The 16,518-nt window shown below is 46.7% G+C and overlaps 1 protein-coding gene across 2 annotated transcripts in view; it reads left to right on the forward strand.

Annotated features, from left to right (window-relative positions):
* Positions 1-16,518, forward strand: part of LOC107110836 (tyrosine-protein phosphatase non-receptor type 11-like) — a 93,026-nt gene that overhangs the window by 59,658 nt on the left and 16,850 nt on the right. For both annotated transcript variants that reach the window (XM_015411664.1, XM_015411665.1), the window contains exons 3-8: positions 3,061-3,255; positions 7,915-8,107; positions 10,086-10,205; positions 10,924-11,037; positions 12,641-12,737; positions 14,770-14,849. In XM_015411664.1, coding sequence (XP_015267150.1) covers positions 3,061-3,255; positions 7,915-8,107; positions 10,086-10,205; positions 10,924-11,037; positions 12,641-12,737; positions 14,770-14,849 — 799 coding nt within the window. The remainder of the gene's footprint in view (positions 1-3,060; positions 3,256-7,914; positions 8,108-10,085; positions 10,206-10,923; positions 11,038-12,640; positions 12,738-14,769; positions 14,850-16,518) is intronic.

Here is a 16,518-nt window from a genome sequence, read left to right on the forward strand (position 1 = left end):
TAAACTTACTTAAATGATACGAGTCATTTAACCTTGAGGTTTTGAGTAGTGCCACATTAGAATCCACATGAACCAGGCTAACACATGAAAATCTATTTCTACTTGCTATAACGTATTGGGGGGGGATCCACAACAGCCAAAGTAACCCTCCCAATCCACCCCAGCTAAAAGTCTCCCCATTTTTTCTCCCACTGGTGCACCTACCATCCCACTAGGGACGATGCGCCGACCATTTATTTATTTATTTATTTATTTATTATTTACATTTTTATCCCGCCCTCCCCGTAGGCTCCGTACCATCCCCCTGCCTAACCCACAAATCTTACACATTTGAGACAAAGAGACAACGATGTTCCAGTGTATCAGTTTCCCCAGTAGCACATAAGCATATCCTCTCTCAATAGAGCACTTTCTTATAATGACCGTTCAAAAGCAAGGTAACTTATACCATAAGAACACCAGAAGAGCCCTGCTGGATCAGACCAGTGAGGGTCCATCTAGTCCAGCATCCTGTCTCACACAGTGGCCAACCAGTTCCTCTGGAGGGCCAATGACAGGGCAGAGAGGCCGAGGCCTTCATAAGAGCATCAGAAGAGCCCTGCTGGATCAGATTAGTGGTCTATCTAGTCCAGCATCCCGTCTCACACAATGCCCAACCAGTTCCTCTGGAGGGCCAACAGCAAGGCATAGAGGCCAAGGCCTTTCCCTGAAAAGAACCTAAGAAGAGCCTTTCTGTGTCAGATCAGTGGTCCATCTAGTCCAGCATCCTGTCTCACACAGTGGCCAACTAATTCCTCTGGAGGGCCAATAACAGAGCAAAGAGGTCGAGGCCTTCCCCTGATGTTGCCTCCTGGCTCAGGGATTCAGAGGATTAGTGCCTCTGAATGTGGAGGTTCCCCTCAGTCACTATGGTTAGTAGCCATTGATACTCCAGGGAAGCCAAATGAAGCGAATTCGTGCAAAATTCAAATTTAGTGAATGTGGATTCCTTTAGGCTCAGCATTCCTATTTTCTTACTTACAGAGTACACCCTGCCCTTGACAAGGGCAAAGAACGTCTTGTGAGTGCAAAGGGTTGTACATTGTGCAGGTTTGCTCCCAGGACATGGTGCCATTGCAGGGTCGGGTGGCTGAAAACTATGTCTCTCTTCCTTTCTGTGCATGTACAGCAGACTCCAAAGGTGTGGACATCTGTGTGGGACTGAAAGAGAGAGTACATAAGTTGTGTTGTGAAGATTCAGTTCATGAGAGAAGTTGTGCTTATGGGAGAGGAGGCAGTTTTGAAAACACAGCATGCTTCCGAAGGCAACCAAATCCACAAATGTGAAAGGCTTCTTGTTTAGCTCTGTCAGTGGAGTTCTAGTTGTAGTAGGAACGTCCTTAAGGCAGTGCACCTTTGGGCTTGCTTTCTTTTTAAATTTATTTTTACTAAGTTTTTCTCAAAAGTAAGTAATACTCAGTAGTATTAAACTTACAGAACAGCATAAATAGTTTGCAAATCATTATAGTACTAATGGTCTTACTTTGTTGTCAACAAGCTCAATTTAGTACCTATAACCCTTGCGTTTAGGTAGATATAAAAATGAGCTAATGCAAAGAAGTAATAGTGTGTGTCCCATTTAATTATATCATAACAATGTCCCAACTAGGCATTGCAGTATGGTCAAAGAGGTAAAGTTTAGTAGTCTAGTAATTTGAAGTATAGAGCGTTTTGGGGTTGAGAGTCCGAAGCGGAGATATATTCCATAAATGGAGTCCATTTCTCCGTAAAATTGGATGATAGGTCACAGATGTCTGATTGAAGTAAACAGTCAGTGATTTTTTTCTAAAATAAGGTGATCCCAAACTTTGTTCAGCCAGTTGGTACGTGGTGGAGCCTTGTCTGATTTCCATTTAGAGGGTATCGATGTTTTAGCAGCCATTATGAGGCTAGTGATCAAATCACGACTGAACGTTGGTATGTTTTTTTGATTTCCAGATGCCCCCCAAAATTAGAGTTGGGTCAAATGGTACTTTGTAACCTGTGATTAGTTTTATTTGGTTTAGAGTGTCTTGCCAGAAAGATCTGATGCTTCTACAGTTACTTTTTTCCCACCATGGAGAACTATGGAGGGGATGGGGGCAACCTGTTTGGGGCCCCGTAGAATTGGGCCCCCTGGTCCAATGTTCTTGAAACATGGTGGGTATCTTGGGGAGAGGCTCCAGCAGCTACCCTGCGAGTTTGGAGCCTCTCCCTCAAACCCCCTCTCCTCCAGCCCCCAGAATATACCCTATGTTTTTGCCATTGACTTCAATTCCGATCGATATTGATGCTCCGCATGCCGAAGGGAGGTAGATCAAGGACGATGGTAACAAGAGTCTGGTCTAGATCGATCACTAGCCCAGGATGATGCAGATGGAGAACGATCTCTCAGAGATCTGTGTGGGATGACCTCACCGACTCCGGAGGGCGAATTTTTTTTTTTTTTTTTTTTTTTTGCACACCCCTAGTGAAGATCCTTATGAAGTGGTGGCAGCTGCTGCCAAACCATTTTTTTTAAAAAAATCTGCATAGCCAATTCAGCTTCCAGTTTGGTGTAGTGATTAAAAGCAGCAGACTCTAATCTGGAGAACCAGGTTTGATCCCCCACTCTTCCACATGCAGCCAGCTGGGTGACCTTGGGTCAGTTACAAGTTCTCTCAAGAGCACTTCTTTCAGAGCTCTCTCAGTCCCACCTGCCTCACAGGGTGTCTGTTGAGGGGAGAGGAAGGGAAGGAGATTGTAAGCCGCTCTGAGACTCCGAGTGAAGGGCGGGGCATAAATCCAATCTCCTCCTCCTCCTCCTAGTGACCAATCAGAAACCTTGGTGGGCAAAAGACTCATCTGGCCCTGCCCACTTTCTAAAAACACTTAGCAACCACCAGGAAAGGTGTCAGTGGCCCACGGGCGCCTTATTGGGGACCCCTGCATTGAGGGCTACATTTGGACTGGGACCCACGGCAGAATGGTGAATGACATAGACTCTCGACCTTTGCCCAGTATTACAAATTTCTTTCTCTCCCTTCCCCTGCCTGGCACTAGGAGGAACGATGAGGTGACCCACATCAAGATCCAGAACACCGGTGACTACTATGACCTCTACGGCGGGGAGAAGTTTGCCACTTTGGCTGAGCTGGTCCAGTATTACACCGAACAGCAGGGTCTCCTGCGAGAGAAGAACAGCAACGTCATAGAGCTGAAATACCCTCTCAATTGCCAGGATCCTACCTCGGAGAGGTGAGCGGGGAGAATCGATCCCGAATCAAACCCTCGGTGTTGTTTTGTGTACTCTCTATGTAGTTCAGTATTGCGAACTTCTATGAGGACAACACAAGCTTGCTTTACCAGGTTGTTGTGAGAAATGAACACACCAATTCCCTGATACCTGGTCCATCAGAGTCACTATTGTATACTCGGACTGGCAGGGGCTCTCCAGGGTCTCAGGCAGAGGTCTTTCCCGTCACCAGCTGCCTGGCATTTTTAGCTGGTTGAACCTGGGACCTTCTGCATGCTAAACACATGCTCTGCCACTGAGCCACGGCCTCTGCCCCAGTTTATACTGAAGCTGCATTGTACTGAATCAGACTCGTGGTCCGTCAAGGTCAGTATTGTCTACTCAGACTGGCAGCCGCTCTCCAGGGTCCCAGGCAGAGGTCTTTCCCATCACCAGCTGCCAGATCCTTTAATTGGAGTTGCCAGGGATTGAACCTGGGAACTTCTACATTCCTAGTAGATGCTCTACCACTGAATTGTGCCCCTCCCCAAATGCCTTATACTGAATCTGACCCTTGGTCCATCAAGGTCGGTATTGTCTGCTCAGACTGGCAGCCGCTCTCTAGGATCGCAGGCTAGAGGTCTTTCACATCACCTCTTACCCGATCCTTTTAACTAGAGATATCAGGGATTGAACCGGAGACCTTCTGCGTGCAAATCAGAGGCTTTTTCACTAAGCCATGGCCCCTTGAATGACTAAGGACATATAGTAAAGCACTATACAAGTTCTCCCCGTTGGCCTTCAGGGCAGCTTATGGACTAGTGTTTTAAGGAGTACAAACATGAAACGACCACTCAAATAAAGCCTTTTTTTTGGGGGGGGGGAAGCCAGACCATAGCAGCCCCCAAGGAAACAGGAAGTAAAACCAGAAAGAGAAGCATCCGTACATAAAAGCCCACCAGCATCCTGGCAGAAACACAGTTGTCGCTTCAAAAGAGAATAAAGGGGTGATTTGCAATCAATTTGGGAAGAAGAGATAGGATTTATTTTGAAAATGTTCTTGCTGCCCCCTATTGCAGAGAAACTGGCCGAACCAAGAAACCGGGATGAATAAGCATCTGTTTCTTTTGCATTTGGAAACAGTTTTGAGGAAATGGCTGCAGCTTTTGCCGTCTCATGTTCCCCAGTCCTGTTTCCTGGATTATGACAGAGACGGGGCTGGTGACGTAATGTGGGAACCGCTCGTCCTCCTTGGGTGGAAAATACCATCAAAGGTGACATGGTGGAGTGGCTTCCTGGAATGGGCCGGAGGCGCCATCTAGAGGGAAAGGGGTGGAAAGACCGGTTTGTTTTTTAAAGAATGAATTGCTGGATTTAGAGTCCAGCGGCACCTTTAAGACCAGCGAAGGTCTATTCAAGGTATGAGCTTTCGTGTGCATGCACACTTTTCCCAAATACATTGGAATGGAAGGTAGAGTTCAGACTTATAGACTTTTTGTTGTTGTTCAGTCGCACAGTCGAGTCCGACTCTTCGCAACCCCATGGACCAGATCACGCCAGGCCTTCCGGTCTTCCGCTGTCCTCTGACGTTTGCTCAACTTCATGTTTGTTGCATCTATGACACTGTCTAACCATCTCATCCTTTGCCGTCCCCGTCTTCTTTGACCTTCAATCTTTCCCAGCATCAGGGCCTTCTTCTCCAGTGAGTGCTCCCTTCTCATTGGGTGGCCACAGTATTTGAGCTTCAGTTTCATTATCTGGCCTTCCAGGGAACAGTCAGGGTTGATTTCTTTTAGGATTGACTGATTTGATCTCCTTGCAGCCCAAGGGACTCTCAAGAGTCTTCTCCAGCACCATAGTTCAAAAGAATCTGTTCTTCGGCGCTCGGCCTTCCTTATAGTCCAACTCTCGCAGCCATACATGGCTACTGGGAATACCATTGCTTTGACCAAGCGGACTTTTGTTGGCAGGGTGATGTCTCTATTTTTTATCATGCTGTTTAGGTTCGCCATCGCTTTCCTCCCAAGGAGCAGACTTATCTCAGTACATATGCTGACTCATTCAGTCCTCACATATGTATTCTCAACAAGAAGGACTATACATCCTTTGTATTTTAGTGTATTTCTTTGTCAGAATAGTATATCAGAATACTGAATGTAATGCAAGGAATGTTGGAATGTTTGGCTGACATAACCTCACCCACCGCAAAAAAAGAAAGAAAGAGGTGCTGTTACGTGACCTCCACGTCTGAGGGGAGTTGAATGGAGTGTCTCAGTTTACTTCCCACAATTAGAAAAGATACCTTTACACATTTATCCCCTATTTTGACATATTTATTACTTTTGACATATTTATTACTTTGCTGTCCTTTCCCCCCTTTATTAAATCAAAACAACTGTTGACCTTATAACCTTAGCTTGTTATTTAGTTTGGTCTTTTTCATATCTTAAAACATCTTCATCATAGAAACAGAATAATAGAATGTTAGAGTTGGAAGGGACCTTGCAGGTCATCTAGTTCAACCCCCTGCACTCTGCAGGAGCATAGCCAAAAGATAGCCGTACAACATACCGGAAAGATGGTCGTCCAGCCTCCGCTTGAAAACGTCCAGCGAAGGAGCATCCGCCACCTCCAGAGGCAGTCTGTTCCACTGCTCAACCACTCTTACAGTTAGGAAGTTTCTCCTGATATTTAGCCAGTAACGACTCCCTTGTAATTTCCACCCAATAGATCTACTCTTGCAATCCAGAGCAAGAGAGAATAGATCTGCTCCATCTTCTACATGAGAGCCCTTCAAATACTTGAAGACTGCAATCATGTCCCCTCTTAAGCCTTCTCTTTCCCAGGCTAAACATACCCGACTCTTTCAGCCTTTCCTTGTAAGACTTGGATTCCAACCCTCTCGCCATCCTGGTTGCCCTCTTCTGGACATGCTCAAGCTTGTCAACACCCTTCCTAAAATGTGGTGCCCAAAACTGGACACAGGACTCCAGGTGAGGCCTGACCATAGCAGAACAGAGCGGAACGACCACCACCCGTGATGTGGACACAATGCTAACTCATTGTGTTACATGTTAATCATGTTACATGTTAATTTGCTGAAGGTCGGTAAAAGAGCGAACCTGATCTGGATTCATGCAGTCGGGTTGGGGAGAGATCTGGCTTTTACATCAGGAAGGGAACAGAACTATCCTTGCACTCTTTCGCTTTTGGTAGGGGACACAAGTGTGCACAGTGTCAGGGATGCATGGAGGTAAAGAGAGTGGAGGTCCCATCTAGCCCGCTGGGCTTCCCTTTTGACAAGGCTGGCCCAAGGTTTTAGGTGCCCTGGCCAAACCAACTTTGCCCTCCACCATTCAATAGAAAGGGGCCGCAGTGGCTCAGAGGTAAAGATACTGAGCTGCAGACCAGATGGCCGGTCGTTCGGCAGTTCGAGACCCAAGTGCCGTGTGACGGAGTGAGCTCCCGTCTCTGGCCCCAGCTCCTGCCAACCTAGCCGTTCAAAAGCCAGAAATTGCAAGTAGATAAATAGGTACCGCTTCGGTGGGAAGGTGACAGCGTTCCGTGTGCCTTGGCGTCTAGTCATACCTGGCCACATGACCATGGAAAAAGTCTTCGGACAGTGCTGGCTCTTCTGCTTGGAAATGGAGATGAACACCGCCCCCTAGAGTCGGATTTGACTAGCTTTTGAGCAAGGGAAACCTTTACCGTTACCGTGTTCAATAGAAAGAAAAGTGAGAGGCACCATCCAAAGGGAAATTCATGGAGGGCTAGAGTCAGCATATAAGCACGGCTGCCCACTTGCATCTTATTTGGCCTTCATTCCGTTAGAAATATTCATGCACTTCAAGAGCTAGCAGGTCAAGGAGGTCAAGCTAGACTTGTTGTTGCTAGCTTTCTTTATGCAAGGGGTGGTTATGGAAATGCAATCTGAAGTGGTACAGCCCAAATACAGGTACTTCACCACATTGAGAATGAAGCATACCTAAGCTGTTGACTTAAACCCGGTTTAACACTTACTCCCTTTGGCTGGGAACTGGCTGTGTGAGACACGATGCTGGACGAGATGGACCATTGGTCTGATCCAGCAGGGCTCTTCTTACATTCTTATGCAGTATAGTTTATCATATTCAGCAAACACGCTAGGTATAGAAGAAGAAGAAGAGAAGAGATTGGATTTATACCCCACCCTTCACTTGGAGTCTCAGAGCGGCTTACAAACTCCTTTCCCTTCCCCTCCCCACAACAGACACCCTGTGAGGTGGGTGGGGCTGAGAGAGCTCTGACAGAAACTGCTCTTTTTCAAGGACAGCTGTGCCAGAGCTTGTGGCTGACCCAAGGTCACATCAGCAGGTGCAAGTGGAGGAGTGGGGAATCAAACCCGGTTCTCCCAGATTAGAGTCCGTACACTTAACCACTGCACCAAACTGGCTTTTATGTGGTTTTTCTGAGCACATAAAGCACTCCATATCCATTATCCTTTGGTAATCTTCACAACAGCCCTGTAAGGTAGTCCAGTAGTAGCACGCTATAATACAGACGAGGGAGCAGATGCGGAGAAGAGAGTAGCTTCCCTAAGACCACCTAGTGGCTGAGGCGAGATTTGAACTGGGGACTTCGCCATTCGGCCCTTTGTCTGCTTTGCTTCATCTGTCCTTCTCTGTGGCTTTTTCGTTCCCTAGATGGTACCACGGCCACTTGACGGGCAAAGAAGCCGAGAAGCTCCTGACGGACAAAGGCAAACCGGGGAGTTTCCTGGTCCGGGAGAGCCAAAGCAAACCGGGAGACTTTGTCTTGTCGGTGCTGACGAACGAGGACAAGGCTGACACGGGGGACCGGAAGCCCCGTGTGACCCACATAATGATCCGGTATCAGGTAAGAAGTCACCAGAACAGGAACCTTCCGGGTGCAAAATCAAGGCCATCATCTGCCAGCAGCAGGGCCTTCTCTGTGGTGGCTCCCCCTCTCTGGAATTTATTTCCTCAAAAAGTTGGAGCCATTGTTATCTTGCAGCTTGGGGTCATGAAGCTTGCTTGGGTGGCCTTGGAACCTCATAGGGTTGCTGAGATGCCTTAGGGTAGTGTGCCCAGAGGCAGAAAGGGCTTGAGATAAATGGGACTAAGGATGCGCAATTCCTAACATCTGAGTTATGGGCAGCTCTTCCCTCTGCCCAGATAGTTTGACTCTTCTACCCTCTCATTTTACTGCATAAAGCCATCTCCCGAATCTCCTGCTTTATTTCCTAATCTCTGCTGCTTCCCTTTGTTTTGCCGCCTCCGTAGTCCCATTATTTCCCCACCCCCGGATGTTTCTGTCAGACTGTCTGGGATCACGGTAGCTCTGCCCTTGATAACCCTTTCCTTCTACCCTCCTCTCTGACATCACAGCAACTCAGCCAATTATGGCCAGAGAGTTGAACAAAATGTGACATCTTGAGAAAGTTACAGTGGAGGAACTCAGGATAAGTTTATCCTACTTTTTTTATTGTGTTCCGCTACTCCGTGAGGTAGGTTAAGCAGACTCACAGTGAGCTTCAAGGAATTTGAATCTGGGGCGCCCCAGTCCCAGGTCTGGTGCCCCCTTCCCAACATGGGTTCCTAAAAAGGTACAGTTTCCCCCCTTAGAAGAGAGTTTCGGGACTGGAATTCATTAACATTTATGAGAGCTACCTCATATAAGGAGAACATATATAAAATGTTCTATAGGTGGCATTGGACTCCCGCTAAAGTAGCAAAATGCTTTCCAAAGGCGTCCAACTTATGTTGGAGATGTGGAAAAAATGTAGGAACATATCTACACATTTGGTGGAGATGTGACAGAATTCAGAAATTCTGGGGGGAAATTGCGAAAGTATTTCTAGAAGTCTTAAAAATTAATATTCCGTTAATACCAGAAATATGGTTGCTGAACATGATTCCGGACAAATTAAAAAAGCATACACAAATAATTACATACTTCCTAACCACAACCAGAATATTGATAGCAAGGCATTGGAAATAAAAAAAATATACCTACGATAAGAGAACTCCAAAATGAGATATTAGAGATAGCTGAAATGGATAAATTGTCTATAATGCTACAGAATAAGCCAGAGGAAAACTTTTGGATGAGATGGGAAATAATATACGACTGGCTAAAAATGAAGAAGAAATGTTAGGAACGGAAATGCTAGTTAAAAATAATACTTGTTAATTTAGAAAGACGAACTTTGATTTGGAAATGTAGGAATTTTAAATGGAGTTGTTTGGATTAATCTATTGTTTGTGGAAACTGAAAATAAAATGTTAAAAAGAAGAAGAAGAAGAGAGTTTCGGGAGGGTAGCCATGTTGGTCAGCAGTGGAAGAGCTGGATTTGAATCCAGTAGCACTTTAGAGACCAACAAGGTTTTGGGGCTATCAGCTTTCAAGAGTCAGAGGTTCTCTTCATCAGATACAAGTAGGAATGAAGATCCATGTGTCCTCTTCCATTCCTTCTTGTATCTGACGAAGGGAGCGTTGACTCTTGAAAGCCAGTACCCCCAAAATCTTGCAAATTCTAGACTCCCCCCGCAGCTGTTCTATGGGGATATAACTCTGACTTCCTAATAAGAAGTAATAATTATTGTACGGCATTGTCTGCGGTACAGCCAGGAGATCCTAAAATAGTCTGGCTGCCTGAAGTACTAGCTCTTTTTAGTGTTATGCACCACTAAGTGGCGAGCTAGACTTATTTTGGAGGCTGAGAGAGCTGTGACTGACCCAGGGTCACCCAGCTGGCTCTATAGGGAGGAGTGGGGAATCGAACCCATTTCTCCAGATTAGAGTCTGCCGCTCTTAACCACTGCATCACACTGGCTCTGACTTTCTGTCACAGCCAGATGGGAAGTACGACGTCGGAGGTGGCGAGCACTTTGACACACTCACAGACTTGGTGGAGCACTACAAGAAGAACCCCATGGTGGAAAAGTCCGGGGCTGTGGTGCATCTGAAACAGGTGAGAGCAGTGGCAAATCAGCCTGGGCTTCAGATGGGGCCCAGAGACATGGACGCATGTAGGGGTTTTTGTGGGGGGTCAGGAGACTGCTCTGGATTCAGTTTCTGCTCCCCTTTCTCCTCATTCCATGAGGTTGTACTCTACCTAGGGTTGCCAGCTCTGGGTTGGGACATTCCTGGAGATTTTGGGGGTGGATCCAGGAGAGGGCGGGGTTTGGGGAGGGGAGAGACCTCAACAGGGTATAATGCCATAGAGCAGTGGTGGCGAACCTATAGCACGGGTGCCAGAGGTGGCACTCAGAGCCCTCTCTGTCGGCACGCGTGCCTTCGCCCCAGCCAGGCCCTGACCATCATTAAAGTGTGGAATTCTCTGCCAAATATTTTTAAGTAAATGAAAGCATTTGGGATTGCTTTCCTTACTTTGTTTGGATCATCTTAAGTTAACGTATGAGTTGTTTTTTCTAAAGTAAAACCTCAGTATTCAGGTTAAATTGCCGTGTTGGCACTTTGCGATAAATAAGTGGGTTTTGGGTCGCAGTTTGGGCACGCGGTCTCTAAAAGGTTCGCCATCACTGCCATAGAGTCTACCCTCCAAATCAGCCATTTTCTCCAGGGGAACTGATCTCTGTAGTATGGAGGTATCACTCCAGGAGATCTCCAGGCACTACCTGCAGGTTTGCTTGCAACCCGGATCCCACCCTCATTCATTTCCCCCTCAGCCTTTCAACACCACACGGATCAACGCAGCCAACATTGACAACCGAGTGAAGGAGCTGAACAAAATGGCCGACCAGAGCGAGAAGTCCAAGCAAGGATTCTGGGAGGAGTTTGAGGTAGAGAGATAACTCTCTTCTCTTCCTCCTCCGCCATTACCTTCTTCATCTGTACTGGTACATTATGCTTGCCAAATATAATACAGCTTAACTTTTCTTTATTGTATTGTATTTGGCTTATAGAAGCTTGTTATGTTCCTAAGCACCATTGTAGAAAAGAAAAACTACAGGTCCTCTGGGGGAGGAAAGCCATAACAGGTAAATTAATTCTAAAGCCATTTGCCCTATCACGGCTTCTAATTCCAGTTCACAGAGAGTGTGGAGTTTGCTGCCAGAGGATGTAGCGATGGCCACAGGAATAAACAGCTTTAAAAGGGGATTAGATAGATTCTTGGAGGATAAGTCTGTCAGTGGCTACTGGCCATGGTGATGAAAGGCAACCTCCATGTTCAGAGGCAGGAAACCTCTGAATCCCAGTGCCAGGAGGCAACATCAGGGGAAGGCCTCGGCCTCTGTGCTCTGTTGTTGGCCATCCAGAGGAACTGGTTGGCCACTGTGTGAGACAGGATGCGGGACTAGATGGACCACTGGTCTGATCCAGCAGGGCTCTTCTGGTGTTCTGATGAAGCCCTCTGCCTCTATATCCTGTTGTTGGCTGTACAGAGGAACCGGTTGGCCACCGTGTGAGCCAGGATGCTGGACGAGATGAACCACTGGTCTGATCCAGCAGGGCTCTTCTGGTGTTCTGATGAAGCCCTCTGCCTCTATATCCTGTTGTTGGCTGTACAGAGGAACTGCTTGGCCACTGAGACCGGATGCTGGATGAGATGGACCACTGGTCTGATCCAGCAGGGCTCTTCTGGTGTTCTGATGAAGGCCTCGGCCTCTATTTCCTGTTGTTGGCCATCCAGAGGAACCGGTTGGCCACCATGTGAGACTGGATGCTGGACTAGATGGACCACTGGCAGTGTTCCCTCTAAGCTGAGTTAGTGTGAGTTAGCACACAGATTTTTAGCCTCCTGCTGACACATTTTTGTGTTTGCTCAGGAAGGATGGCTCCAGAGCAAACTAATTTATGCCGTAACCAAATCGCTCGCTCACAGTTTTAATGCCAGGAGCTCACAAAGTAGAATTTTTGCTCACAAGGCTCCACAGCTTAGAGGGAGCATTGACCACTGGTCTGATCCAGCAGGGCTCTTCTGGTGTTCTGATGAAGCCCTCGGCCTCTATGCCCTGTTGTTGGCCGTCCAGAGGAACTGGTTAGCCACTGAGACAGGATGCTGGCCTAGATGGACCGCTAGTCTGATCCAGCAGGGCTCTTCGGGTGTTGTAATGTCGATACGCCCAATCAGAAAAATGCCAGAATTGAAATTTTTGTTTCCTAATACAGTAAACGTCTCGAATCATAGCTTATTCTCATTTCCCGTTTTTGTTATTTGATGGGTGGGGCTTGTTTCCATGACACCTTTCTTGGCTTTGATTCCTGTGGCCAACGGATTCCAGTTTGTGAAACCTGAAGTCCCAGGTTCCTATGGTGCGATATGGCAGCTTTGTTGATCTGCCTTGCAGGGTTGTTGGGGATTGTCGAGGTTACGAACGTGTGAGCCATTCTGAGCGCTAAGTCGTGGTAAGGCTGAGAATATGTTTAAAATTCTCTCCACAGATGTTGCAGCAACAGGAGTGTAAACTCCTCTATCCCCGGAAAGAAGGGCAGCGTCTGGAAAACAAAGGGAAGAACCGCTACAAAAATATCCTTCCCTGTAAGGAGAAAGCCTTAAAAATGGGGAGGGGGTGTGTGCTGAAGCAGCCAACAGTGGCTTGGAGCTCTTTTCAGCCCCCGGTTCCAATTTCTATAATGTGGAGTGAGGTCCTACTATAATACAAAATGAATACGACAGTGTGTATTCTGCAAATTCAGTGTCTGATAGAATGCAGCCATCAAGTCAAGCCGACCTCTAGTGACCCCTAGTGGGGCTTGAAGGCAAGGGGCATTCAAAGGTGGCCTGCCATAGATTAAAAACACGAGCAGCACGCCAGTGTATCTACTCAGGACGCCATCTTGTTAATATACTATTTGGTTTTGTAAATTTGTAACGGCCAATGGCTAAATACAGTAAACCTTTATCGACCTGTTAAGGTAAGCAGAGAAGGTGTGTCAATGAGGGAGGAGGAAGAGGCGGGGCTTAATCAGAGCTTTTGGTTGGGCTTAAAGGAAGTAGGTTCCACATGGGCTGGGAGTCTTCAGAACCAGACTCAGCCTCGTAACATGATGTGTCCCTCTGTGCATGGGTAGAGAGTGGCTCTTCCTCCTGACAACTTACAGGCAAGAGGATAGGATGTCTGTTGAGGATTCGAACCCGAGACCTTGAAATGGAGGGGTTCTGCGGGTGTTGGGCTCAGCCTGGGGAGATCCATAGTCAAAGCCTTACTGTGCTGTGAAACACACTGGGTGACCTTGGGCCAATTATTCTCTTTCAGCTTGACCTATCTTACAGGGTTGTTGTGATGAGAAAGTAGTGAGAGTGGGTAGAGAGTGGGTAGAGAGAGAGAGTAGTGGGACCAGACCCACTGCCCTGAGCTCATTGAAGGAAGTAAGTGATAAATATATAAATATATACACACACAGAGAAGTGTGATGCACATTCTGTATCAACATAAAACCTCACGGGCTTCTGGCATTATTAAAAGTTAATATTGCTAAACAAAACAGCCAGTGGGTGATGGAGAGTCTGAAAAATGGAAGAAGGGGAAACAAGTATCCAATATTATTTAATAGAAATGGCTCTGAGAAGGCACCACGCTTTTCAGTTTTCCTTACCTGGCTGCACATTAGCAGTCCCAAGAAGAAAAAGATTAATGCCCTTAATTCAGGAATCCAATTGTGTATATTTTGGAAGGATATTAGGCACTGCAAGCTTTAAGATTAGCTTTCTCGGGTGGCAGAAAGGCGAGATTCAGCTATCAGACACGTGCCTTTTTAAGATCCCAAGTGACTGGAAATGTTGCCAGAATTCTTTGCGTAAAAGAAGATGAAATAAACGAAGGGTTTTGTTACTGTAGTCCTTAAGACTGTGAAGGTAGACTTTAAAGTTGGCTGGTAAGGCATGATGAAATCAACACCTGGAGGAGGGCAGGGTTGTAATTAACCAGCGGGTGGGGCTTGAACACATACATGAAGCTGCCTTCTACTGGGCTCTTTTTGTAGCAGGAACTCCTTTGCATATCAGGGGAAGGCCTTGGCCTCTGTACCCTGTTGCTGGACCCCAGGAGAGCTGATTGGCCACTGTGTGGGACAGGATGCTGGACTAGATGTACCACTGATCTGATCCAGCAGGGTTCTTCTGATGTTCTGAAGTCATGCTTTTAAGTAAAAGATGTGCTGTGGAGGAAGAGAGAGCGCTTTCTCTTTTGCCTAAATGCTAAAAGTTATTAGGTAGCAGATTCAGGAAAGCAAAGTATTTATTCCCACATGCTGCATAACCAGCTGGTGGGACTCACTGCCACAAGATGCGATGCCCACCCGTTTAGATGGTGCCGCCCCCTTATAAGGCGAACTTCCATGTGCCGAAGTAGTATACCTGTAAATACCAGCTGCTACGGAGTGAATAATTAGGGACAGCCATCCCCACCACGCCATCTTTGTCAGCATCCCAGAAGCAGCTGGCTGTTGGAAACAGGATATTGGATTATACGGACCCTTGATCTGATCCGGCTGGGCTGCCGCTAAACATTCAGAGGTGTCGTATGCCTTTCTGTGCCCTCCTGTGCAATTGCATTTCTCTGTCTTCCTAGTTGACACAACACGAGTGGCTCTCCGAGATGTGGACGAAAGTGTTCCCGGTTCCGATTACATCAATGCCAATTATATCAAGGTAAGCAAGAAAATCATCAATTTTGGTCTGCTTACATGCCGGCAGAGAAAATAGATCTTCTGCGTCACAAGCTGTTTTGCAAACGCCCATTGCTAGGAGCCAAAACACAAGCCCCCACTAGGCCAAATTGCAAAAGGGAAAGGAAAAAGGGGGAAAAAACCAAAACACCAAGAGACTCCAAGCCAAGCCCAATATGAATTCTTCAATTAGGAGGCGACGGCAATATCTTCCCCTGTTTATACAACAAATGCCTCCCGGCTGTGGGCTCTCAAGGCTAGGAACCCCAACTGCTAGAGAAACAAACAAAAAAAACACAACACAGTCCAGGGAAAGTACAAACAGAGTTCTCTGTAATAAGAAGACAAAAAGAAGAGATTGGATTTATACCTCGCCCTTCACTACCTGAAGGAGTCTCAGAGCAGTTTACAATCTCCTTTCCCTTCTCCTCCCCACAACAGATACCCTGTGAGGTAGGTGGGGCTGAGAGAACAGCTCTGAGAGAACTTGTGACTCACCCAAGGTCACACCAGCAGCTGCATGTGGAGGAGGAGTGGGTACTCAAACCTGGTTCTCCCAGGTTAGAGTCCACACTCCTAACCACTACACCAAACTGGCTCTCAATAACCTCCTTAAAAGCTACAAACCTCAGACCAGCTATAGCTTATCAAAGTTCAGGGCTCAAAATAAAACACTTCTCTTAAAACCAGATTAAAAACACGAGCAACACGCCGGTGTATCTACTCAGCACGCCATCTTGTTAATATACTATTTGGTTTTGTAAATTTGTAACGGCCAATGGCTAAATACAATAAACCTTTATCAACCTGTTAAGGTTAGCAGAGAAGGCGTGTCAATGAGGGAGGAGGAAGAGGCGGGGCTTAGTCAGAGCTTGTGGTTGGGCTTAAAGGAGGTAGGTTCCACCTGGGCTGGGAGTCTTCAGAGCCAGACTCAGCCTTGTAACATGATGTGTCCCTCTGTGCATGGGTAGAGAGTGTCTCTTCCTCCTGACAACTTACAGGCAAGAGGATAGGATGTCTGTTGAGGATTCGAACCCGAGACCTTGAAATGGAGGAGTTCTGCGGGTGTTGGGCTCAGCCTGGGGAGATCCATAGTCAAAGCCTTACTGTGCTGTGAAACACACTGGGTGACCTTGGGCCAATTATTCTCTTTCAGCCTGACCTATCTCACAGGGTTGTTGTGATGAGAAAGTAGTGAGAGTGGGTAGAGAGGGAGAGTAGTGGGACCAGACCCACTGTCCTGAGCTCATTGAAGGAAGTGAGTGATAAATATATAAATATACACACACACACAGTTAGAAGTGTGAGGCACATTCTGTATCAACATAAAACCTCACGGGCTTCTGGCATTATTAAAAGTTAATATTGCTAAACAAAACAGCCAGTGGGTGATGGAGAGTCTGAAAAATGGAAGGAGAAGGGGAAACAAGTATCCAATATTATTTAATAGAAATGGCTCTGAGAAGGCACCACGCTTTTCAGTTTTCCTTACCTGGCTGCACATTAGCAGTCCCAAGAAGAAAAAGATTAATGCCCTTAATTCAGGAATCCAATTGTGTATATTTTGGAAGGATATTAGGCACTGCAAGCTTTAAGATTAGCTTTCTCGGGTGGCAGAAAGGCGAGATTCAGCTATCAGACACGTGCCTTTT

The sequence above is a fragment of the Gekko japonicus genome, unplaced genomic scaffold, assembly GCF_001447785.1.
Source record: "Gekko japonicus isolate JY-2015 unplaced genomic scaffold, Gekko_japonicus_V1.1 scaffold76, whole genome shotgun sequence".
Taxonomy (NCBI): Eukaryota; Metazoa; Chordata; class Lepidosauria; order Squamata; family Gekkonidae; genus Gekko; species Gekko japonicus.